The sequence below is a fragment of the Ruditapes philippinarum genome, unplaced genomic scaffold, assembly GCF_026571515.1.
Source record: "Ruditapes philippinarum isolate M1 unplaced genomic scaffold, ASM2657151v2 ctg7751_1_1_1_1, whole genome shotgun sequence".
In the NCBI taxonomy this organism is placed as follows: domain Eukaryota; kingdom Metazoa; phylum Mollusca; class Bivalvia; order Venerida; family Veneridae; genus Ruditapes; species Ruditapes philippinarum.
In genome coordinates this window covers 50067-60972 of record NW_026852056.1, presented here as the reverse complement: position 1 = coordinate 60972, position 10906 = coordinate 50067, and the positions used below count along the sequence as shown (strand labels likewise).

The 10906-nt window shown below is 33.2% G+C and overlaps 1 protein-coding gene across 1 annotated transcript in view; it reads right to left on the bottom strand.

Annotated features, from left to right (window-relative positions):
• Window positions 1-1336: 1336 nt before the first annotated feature.
• The window catches only part of LOC132748084 (uncharacterized), a gene marked incomplete at its 5' end in the record, with an annotated part of 58682 nt that continues 49112 nt past the window's right edge, over window positions 1337-10906 (bottom strand). Inside the window, 3 exons of the mRNA XM_060737631.1 lie at window positions 1337-1542; window positions 4167-4241; window positions 9841-9969. Coding sequence (XP_060593614.1) covers window positions 1352-1542; window positions 4167-4241; window positions 9841-9969 — 395 coding nt within the window. The remainder of the gene's footprint in view (window positions 1543-4166; window positions 4242-9840; window positions 9970-10906) is intronic.

Genomic DNA, 10906 nt, shown 5'->3' with positions numbered 1-10906 from the left:
ACTATATGTGTGAAATAACTGTGAAATAATTTGACCTTTAAGGTCAAGGTTTTCCAGAGGTCAAGGTCAAATTGAGCTTAATTTTTTTTAAGACATTGTCATAAAGGAAAAATTGCTCAAGTATGAAGACAACCCATTTAAAAGATATCAAATATCAAAGTTATAGCCAATTATAGCAAAAATCAAACAAAATTCATTGATTTGACTTCAAGGTCAAGGTTATTGATGAGTGATGGTTGCAATTAATTTGTTCTACCTGAAGATCTTGTCCAAAATATTGTTGTGTCCAAGTATGAAAAAGATCCATTGATAAACAAGAGCACCGCTAGGCGGAGCATTATATGCATGAAAGTGTTTTTTTTTAGTAAGGATAAAGCATTTGTAAGACATGTGAATTAGCTGTTCATCCTATAAAATTTTACAGATGTAGGTTATGGACAATTATCCTCAGGAGTTTCAATATTGTGGGCCAAATGGAACTTTAGTTATGCTCCGGAAACTGTTCTCAATTTTAAGGTGATAGTGACCTTGACCTTTGACCTTTTGACCCCAAAATCAATAGGGGTCTTCTACCCAATATAGACAATCATTCTATAAAGTTTGAATATTTTGGGCCATATGGAAGTTAAGTTATGCTCCGGAAACTGTTTTAAGTATCGAGGTAATAGTGACCTTGACCTTTGACCTTGTGACCCCAAAATCAATAGGGGTGTTCTACCCAATATGGACAATCATCCTATGAAGTTTGAATATTGTGGGTCAAATGGAACTTAAGTTATGCTCCAGAAACTGTTTTCAGTATCAAGGTAATAGTGACCTTGACCTTTGACCTTTTGACCCCAAAATCAATAGAGATCTTCTACCCAATATGGACAATCATCCTATGAAGTTTGAACATTGTGGGTCAAATGGAACTTAAGTAATGCTCTGAAAACCAAATTGCTAACAGACGGACGGACGCCAGGGGGTATAACATAATATGCCCTTTCGGGCATATAATAACTAAATATTTGCCAATTATAACCAAAATCAACAAAAAAAAAAAAAAAAATGTAAACATATGACCTTCAAAGTCATAGTCATTTATGAGTCAAGGTCATGTTCAGTCATGTCTGTTCTAAGGTGGTCTTTACGAAGGATAGTTGTGCTGAAGACAAACCACTATAAATAACTTAATTATAGCCAGTTATAGAAAAATCAAGAAAAATTTTAACATTTTTATAGGTCCACAATTAACTTTCTGGACAGCAACAGGAACGACAACCTGACTGTAGCAATCGCTCAAAATTTAAAAAAAGTTGAGCTAAAAATCACATAATCAAGAATTCAAGAAACTTTTCTAGCATTGTAATTACGTATACATACGTGATTTATCAAAACCAATGCAAATTGAAGTGATATTTTTGCATTTGTCTGCCTTTAGTAAGCCCTCTCTTGTAGCCTTAGATATTTCATCAGGTGAATTCTGGCATCTCATGAAAAATATGTCAACCTTGATATTTTCAGCTTTTTGAAGTATCAAGTTTGCTTCCTTTGAGCGCACTGAAAATAAAGTAATCACTGCTTTGATTATAATTCTTATACACTATATGACTTACTTCCTTTACTGAAAATGAGAAGACATCTTGTGATAATCACCCAGCATATCAATATTGTAATCCTGTTAAGTTATTTCCCTTAAGCCTGTTTTTACTCCTTTGAAAAAAACATACAAACACAGATGAAATTTTGTCAGTAAAATGAGTCTGATACATAAGTCAAAATCCTGATGTCTCAATGTTTTTACCCTAGTCCCTTCAACTTCCAACTTTCTGAGGTTCTTCTTTAGTTCAATATATAGATATAATGGATCAAAGTTATGACTAACTTTGCAAAAGATGGCTTCTTGAAGAAGCAAGCAAATTTGTTAAATTTATATCCCCTGCCGAGTACTGGTTTCAACTAGAGACTTTAGGCTTTATTTATATATTTATCAAGGCATTAAAAGTAAACAAAAAATTCAGTTGATGAAAAACGGTTGGTCAGATAACCATAATATAAGAATGAGACATCTTTACTTGTATTACAGATCACTCTGACTGCAAATCTATCTGTATTTCACAGAGCTTTACCAAAATGAATTGCTGGACTGTTTGAGAGACTGGCTTTGAAATTGTCTTCAGGTTTGATATCTGGCTTATGATTAGGTCCATCACCTAGGCTGTGAGTGGGTGTTGATATGTAATGTTGTAAAACATTCTTTTAATGGAAGTGATGAAATATCTCAGTATTGATGGCCAGGTATTTAAACCAGTCTTAAATGAGTAAATTCACAACTGATATAGACATGCTAAAATTTAGTCAGTTGTTGCAACAAAATTGCATAAAAATTGTTATTCTTTGTACAAGATAAAAATTCAGGGCCATAACAGGGGTGTTAAATAGTATTATCTGGACATCCAATGAGATGCAAATTTCTTTTTCATATTAATGGTTTCCATAAAATCTTGTTGAAATCAATCCTGCAGTAGCAAAGAAAAGGCAGTATTGTTAAATATGCATATTGCACAACTAATCAAGGGCTATAACTCTGTGATGAAGGGTCTAACCAGAAAAAGTAAACGATATGCGCATCACCTCTGGTATTGATTGTTCCAATACAGTTTCATTGAATTCCAGCCAGTAGTTGCAGAGAAATAGCAAGGAAACAATTATTGCTCTATATGCATACTGGATAACTTATTATGGGCCATGATTCTGTGTTGAAGGGTCTGACAGGAACAAGGCAACAATATGTGCATCTCCTCTTGGTATTGATGGTTCCCATAAAGTGTCATTTAATTCCAGCCAGTAGTTGCAGAAAAGTAGTGCGAGTTGCAGAAAAGTAGGGCGAAACAATTATTGCTCTATAATCATACTGCATAACATATCAGGGGCCATAACCCTGTGTTGAAGGGTCTAACCCTAACAAGTACAATAAGTGATCTCCTCTTGGTATTGATGGTTCCCATAAAGTTTCATTGAATTCCAGCCAGTTGTTGTAGAGAAGCACAGAAAGGATTATTGCTCTATATGCATACTGCATAACTAATCAAGGGCCATAACTCTGTGCTGCAGGGGATTACCCGAACAGGGAAGTTTCATTGAATTCCAGCCAGTAGTTGTAGAGAAGCACAGAAAGGATTATTGCGCTATATGCATACTGCATAACTAATCAAGGGCCATAACTCTGTGCTGCAGGGGATTACCCGAACAGGGAAGTTTCATTGAATTCCAGCCAGTAGTTGTAGAGAAGCACAGAAAGGATTATTGCTCTATATGCATACTGCATAACTAATCAAGGGCCATAACTCTGTGTTGAAGAGTCTGACCCAAACAAGGCGAGAATATGGGCATTTCCTTTTGGTATTGATGGTTTCCATAAAGTTTTGTTGAATTCCCGCCAGTAGTTGCAGAGAAATAGCATGGAAACAAAAATTGTGACTCTGGACAGACAATTCCAAAACAATATCCACCTCCTTGGGCACGGGATGACTATGTTTCTTCATTTTTACAGTAAATGATAGAAAAAAAATATCTCAAGGAGGACCACTGAAAAGAATATGTAGGCTTCACCACAAGAGTTCTTGTCATGGTTTAGGAGCATCTCGACAGGTTCTTAAATTATGAAAGGAATCAACTAAATTTATTGTGCAGTTCCAACAAAACGCTAGAAAAACCCTTTGATATGAGGTTGAGTAGGTCGGCAAAACTGGCTGTTGGCTAAGCCTGGTTTCTTTCTTGACTAGGGTGCTTAATCATCTTGACAGGATAGAAAGACCAACTGATAAGTTGAGGGACCCTACTGTGAGGTCAAAGAGATTGCTTTATAAGGCTGACAAGGTCCCTTGGCAAAGCTGTGAAGGCCCTTTAACAAGTTCGAGATTTCTTGATGAATGAATTTTAAGATATTTATTTTAGTTCTAATTTTATCTCTACTCACATTAAATAATACTGGTTGTGGCAATGGACAGTAAGAGTTACATTTCATGTTATTTCACACTATCATCAAAGACAAATATATAAAGTTGGATCTAGATGATTATTCATAGAATATTTATCACCAAAGCTCAACTAAATTTCAAGAAATATCTACATGTCTATTAAGTCATCATAATAAAGTTTACCTTGAATCATATGATACATACTTTTCTTTGAAACTGTATCAAAAACATCCCTTCCACAAGCTGCCAATACAGTATTGCTCCTTGTTGTGACACTACCTGTTCAAGTCATAAATTACTATCTCAATTTCACTTTTTCAAATCTATGTACACATTTAAACTGGCATTATAAGTAAACAAGAGCTGTCACAGGAGACAGCGAAGCCCGACTAATAAAATACTGGACGTTGTATTTAGGAAGACAATACTATAAAAGAAAAATCAATTATGTATAATTATGTTTTAAGTTATAGTAAAAAACTAGAACTGTGTCCAAAGGACACGGATGCCCCCACTGACAGCATATATATGGTATATAGTGAAAAAATCAACAAAGGGCCATAATTCTGTTAAATTTGGTCGCAGCAAAAATTCCTTCCTTAACTACCATCTACACATTAAGGTTGTTCATCCCTCGAAGTTTAAGCAAAATCTGCCATCCAGTTTAAGAGGAGTTGCGTTCACAAAATTTCTACATAGTATATAGTGAAAAAATCAACAAAGGGCCATAATTCTGTTAAATTTGGTCGCAGCGAAAATTCCTTCCTTTACTACCATCTATACATAAAGGTTGTTCATCCCTGGAATTTTAAGCAAAATCTGCCATCCGGTTAAAGAGGAGTTGCGTTCACAAGATTTTGGGACGTACGGACGGACGGATGGACTGACGGACATGTGTAATGCTATATGCTCCCACTTTGTTGGAGCATAATAACATTGTTTACATCAATTCCAAGATCAAGGGGAATAATTCTAGAAACAGAAATGCTAGAGTTATAAACCTTGACACACAACATGTGTGTAATAATAAGAAATATGTATTTGAAGTTTGAAGTAGATACCTTAAAAACTAAAGAAGTTATAATAATGCTTAAAGAAAATCCTTAGTTCAAAGAGATATAAATCTGTAAATATTGCTTCAAGAGTTATGAACATTATCAAATAAACTGTCATTGATGATAAGGAATAAGTATTTGAAGTTTGAGGGAGATACCTTTCAAACTAAAAAAGTTAAAATAAAAAATAACATTTTTCTAGTACAAAAATCTAAGTTTATGGGGAGATAATTCTTGCAATATTGGTACTAGAGTTATGAACCTTGTAACATAACATGTGGATGATGATAAGGTACATATATTTGAAGTATGAAATTTATCCCTTAAGAAATAAAGAAGTAACAGTAAAAAATAATATTTTTAAAGGAAAATTCTAAGTTCAAGGGGAGATAAATCTGAAAATATTGGAGCTGAAGTTATGAACATTGTCACATAAGATGTGGTAGATGATAAGGAACAAATATTTGAAGTTTGAAGTTGATCCCTTAAGAAATAAAGAAGTAACATTTAAAGATAGTATTTTTCAGGAAAATTCTAAGTTTAAGGGGAGATAATTCTAAAAGTATTGGCGCTAGAGTTATGAACCTTGACACATAAGATGTGGTTGATGATAAAGAACATACAGTAAACTCCGCTTATAACGAACTCATTGGGACATTCAAAATCTGTTCCTTATATCCGGAGTTCCTTGTAAGCATATAGCGAATTAGTTCCTTGTATCAGAAGTTTTTATAGCGAACAGTTTTACATATAATGAACTAATTGTTTACCATCGTCCTCCATTTTAAGAACATTTGATTAAGAGAAATAACCTTTTGGTTCGTCATCGTTGTTTCCCTTATATTGATTCAATAAAGAAAAAAAGGGAATAATTACAATGTTATTTCTTTTTAATATAATTTTTATGTATAAACATAATTATCTATAAGATAATTATATGACATGTACCATATATGCAATAGCAATATTGTTATTTATTAACAATACAGTATCATGCATAAAATTAATCACTTTGCTTTGAAGAAGATGCTACTTTTAGTTTGGGAATGTTTACAACTCTTCAGATCCAATAAACTTTTAAAAACTGTTTCTTTAACATGTGCATTAGACTCTAAGTATGACCTAATCTTGTGCAAACAATCAATAGCTTCATTTTTTGAACCGGCAGATCATCTAAATAGATCTTGTCTTCGGATGATTGACTTCATCGTCATTATTTGTTCCTAATATATCCGCTACATTCGGCCAAGTTTTAATCTGTGGCGATGAAAACGAAAGTAGAAAATGCGTGATCTGTTTTCGGATAGCCGATTTTTTGGAGTTCGTTATAAAAGTGTAATTTTCTGTACTTTTAATGGCATTGGGACTAAAAAATGAGTTCCTTATAAGCGATAATTCCTTATAAACGTGTTCGCTGTAACCGTAATTTTTTACATTAAATAAAGAAGGGATAAATTCGGGCCAAAAAATGTTGTTCCTTATAACCGGAAGTTCGCTATAACCGTGTTCGCTATATGTGAAGTTTACTGTATATTTGAAGTTTGAAGTTGATACCTTAAGAAATTTCAAAGTTAAAGTGAAAAATATTTTATCACACACCCGTGCTGATTTTGCGACTCCGTAAATATGGTACTCCACGGCCGTGCATATATTTTGATGTGACGTCATTAGCGTTATGCAAACATATTGTAAAGACTGGCTAAATGTTAGCGTTATACTATAGGCGAGTCAATGAAAATTATGACTCTTATTTCACTTAAAATGGTCTTTATTTTGGGTATGTGATAAATAGAATATTAAGTTCGTGTAAGTTCAATACTGAATTTATTGCACCAGTTGAATTAAATAATATGCTCGCCAGAGGCTCGCATAATATAATTTTATTCAACTTGTGCAATAAATTCAGTATTGAACTTACACTCATCAATATCCTCTATTTACTGCACCAAACCTTTAATCTGAAATCTGGATGCAGACACTGGGGTGAGTACATGTAGGACAGCTCACCATATATTTTGTAAAGTCGAGCTAAAAAATAAGTTTTAAGGGCATGCTGGTTTTTGACCTAGCATCAAAATTTGCAAGAAGGGCCATGATGGCCCTGAAATTGCTCACCTGTATATAGGCCACTAGGCCAAGGTCAAGGCAAATTTTAAGCCAGGGGCTTTTATTTGAACCAACTTGGTAGACACCCATAAGATGTTTCATAATAAATGTCTAAGCTCTAGCTCTTTGGGGTTTTTATAAGGAGATTTTTAAGTTTTTACTATATACATATAGGGAAAAACAATGACCCCATCCCCCTCAAAGGGGCAAATTTTGACCCCAACTTGGTAGACACTCACTAAAAGATATTTCATGCTTAGTATCTAAACTCTAGCTCTTTGGGTTTATCTTATAAGAAGATTTTTTTAAGTTTTACTATACACATATAAGGCAAATCAATGACCCCCAGGGCAGGGGTCAATTTTAACCCAAGGGGCCTTATTTGAATAAACTTGGTAGACACTCACTAGAAGATGTTTCATGGTACATATCTTAGCTCTAGCTCTTTGGGGTTTTAAAAGAAGATTTTTTAAGTTTTTACTTATAAATTATGGGAAAACAATGACCCTGGGGCGGGGCCAATTTTTACCCCAGGGCTTTTATTTGAACAAAATTGGTAGTCATCAACTAGAAGATGTTTCATGCTTAATATCTAAGCTCTAGCTATTTTGGTTTTTTAAAAAAAGATTTTGTAAGTTTTTACTATATACAATCTAGGAAAATCAATGACCCCCGGGGCAGAGCTATTTTGACCTCAGGGAATTTATTTGAACAAACTTGGTAGACACTGACTTGATGATGTTTTATGCCAAATATTTAAAGATCCTGTATATAGTGTGATCGATATTGTTACTGTTGCAAATATTTATATATGTACATAATTATGCAAATAAAATAATTTTTTTAAACAGCAAAGAATATGTAAAATGTGTACTGCAAATATTTATGCACATTATATTTAATCAATACATTATATGCATTCGTTTTTTAATTGGAAAATTTTACTTAGAATTTATAGAAAATAAATTTTTTATTACCTCCCTTTATTTACATGAAATGTTAAATTCGGTAATATCTCTGTAAATAATGCTTATTGGAACTTACAATATTGACAAATCTTAATTTGAGCATCATATTTATGAAATAAAACCATGAAAAAATTGTGTTACAGGATCTTTAAGCTCTAGCTCTTTCAGTTTTCTAAAAGAAGATATTTTAAGTTTTTTTCTTGCTGTTGCAATCAGAGTTATGCTTGGAATTGAATTCCTTGAACAATTTTTAAAATTGACCAACAAAGGAACATTCCTGTGAAGTTTGGATGAAATTGGCTTAGCGGTTTATGAAGAGATGTCGTTTAAAGTAAAAGTTTATGGCTGGACACCGGACGAAAAGCAATCACAAAAGCTCACCATGTCATTTTGAGACAGGTGAGCTAATAAGGTCCAATATAAACCAAGTATTCCTTTTTAATATCTAAGGTGTTGCTACATATTAATAAGACCTACCACAAGTGGTGACCTTCCTGGGCTGACCTTTTTCCAACTGCCAAAGGTTAACATAGAAGGAAGAACAATTTTGTGAAGAATGTTTTTGAAAAGACAACATCATTTTTTGTATGAAATAAGGTCTTATTTAAATTTTTATAACATGGTGATGTTGTTGTATTGCTTTGTCCAACCTTTTTAGTATGAACCAAGTCCAGAAATAAATGACAATTTCTGACAATCTAAGTATAGGTCAATCACTTGACATTGAAGGTCAATGTCATTTTAAGGTCAAATTTAATTGTTAACTGCTGCTGAAAATTTATATATTTTCTGTGTAAAAACCTTTAAAATCCAATGCATAAAGTAAAGACCTATGTCAAACACCACAATTAAGAAAATGCTACACATATCCAAAATATTAGCCACACTTTTAAATGCAAAAAGAATTAAATTTGTTCTTAATATAAACAGAATTATAGAGGCATAACTAATGCCTAATCTAGATAACATTTACAGTTTAGCTTGCAAATGCAAACATGTGAATTAAGCAACTTTTGTTAAGCGACCACTTTAAATCCCCCATCTTTAGGTCATCTCTAATGTATTAAGCACCTTCTACTTCCACAAACAGGGACCCCTTATTTCAGTCAGTTAATATGGTCAATCTTTTTACTGAGCGACCACTTTTACCTGAAAAGTCTTGGTCTTTTTATAGAATAACACCTTGCTGAATCACAAGTCAAGCAATCAAAACACAAAATGCATGTTTGATTAAAAAAACTTCATTCCCAAGCAGCTAGCATATGCAAATGAAGAAATGTACACATGTGATATGTATTATCCAATAAAATCCATCAAACAAAGCAATGCTCTACCCCTACTAAGGAGGTTATATGCTGCAATGTTGATATTTTTATTTTGATCAAATTTGTAATTAGACTTAGGTTGTTCATTTTTTATGACAACAGAACAAAAGGGTTGAGTGTTGAGAATGTTGAAGAAGACAATCACTATTATTATACATATATAAATACAGTTGAAAAAATTCCCACCTCAAAGGAATTTTACTTTTTTCTTATGCTTTATCTTTGACTTTTTAAAGTTTCCCTTGTCAGTCATTTAGTACAAGTTTGATTTAAAATAGAACCTTGAATTAAGCTGTGCCAAAAATACAAATGAAAATTTAACTGGAATTATGCTTCTTATGAACAAGTGAAAAGGGAAAATTTAAACATATTTGCTGACAAGACTAGAAAAGAAAATATTATCAAATTTATTTAGGAGACATACCATGAATTACACCATCATCCCAAAAGTATATCACTGCATCTGTCGTTGTATCTAGAATAGAACCTTGGTTTGGTTGTACTCTCACACCCTCATATACCACAGCCCTTGATTGCCAAATCAGATATTGGTCTGTAATAAAAACAAGAACTGATTTCAACAAATATATCCCATCTTCAAAACTTCATTAACTTATAATCTGGGCAGCAAGTACAGTCGACTCTCGTTATCTCGAAGTCATTGGGACCATCCAAAAAATATCGAGATAACGAAATGTCGAGATAAACATATAGGGGTTAGAACAAGGCGAAACTGATTTTTACATAAGACATGTGCATACCTTATGTCAAATAAACTATAGTATCCCAATGTCTTGTTTTCATAGGCCTAGTCAATATTTAACAAAGTAACATAAGCGGATGTTTACCAGCGGAAATACGGGTGTCTGTGTTAAAAACACATAGTGAGGTTTACTCAATAATACACCAATATAGTGAATAGGATATCGGATATGGTTGACCCGGATATCTTCCCGGGTTATTTATCGGGTGTTTCTCGAGATTGTTCCAACGCTGATTGATTTGGTGGTGATGTTGTGAAACAATATTGCAACGATAGCGTTTCTGTACTTTCACTATTTCATTTACATTTAAAGTCATAATAAATTGATACAGTTTTCGAATATTTAAAAAGAATGTAAAATTCACTCATTTTGGACATAACTCAATCAACACGCTAAATAGATTAACTTTATAAAAACAGCTAAACTTGTTACAAACATAATCGTCCTTATGACGCGCGCTATTAATTGGGCAATTATCGTCTAGATTGCGTTTTTCACACGTCTGAAAGGAACAGACGAAGTCGAGATAAACAAAGGATAATAGTTTGAAAATAACTGTTGGGGCTGAAATTTTACATCGAGATACTGAAAATATCGAAATAAAAATATCGAGATAAACAATTATTTCCAATATAGATAAAGAAGGAAGAAAATCGGGACTTTCAAAATTTCATCGAGATAACGAAATATCGAGAAAAGCGATTTCGAGATAACGATAGTTGACTG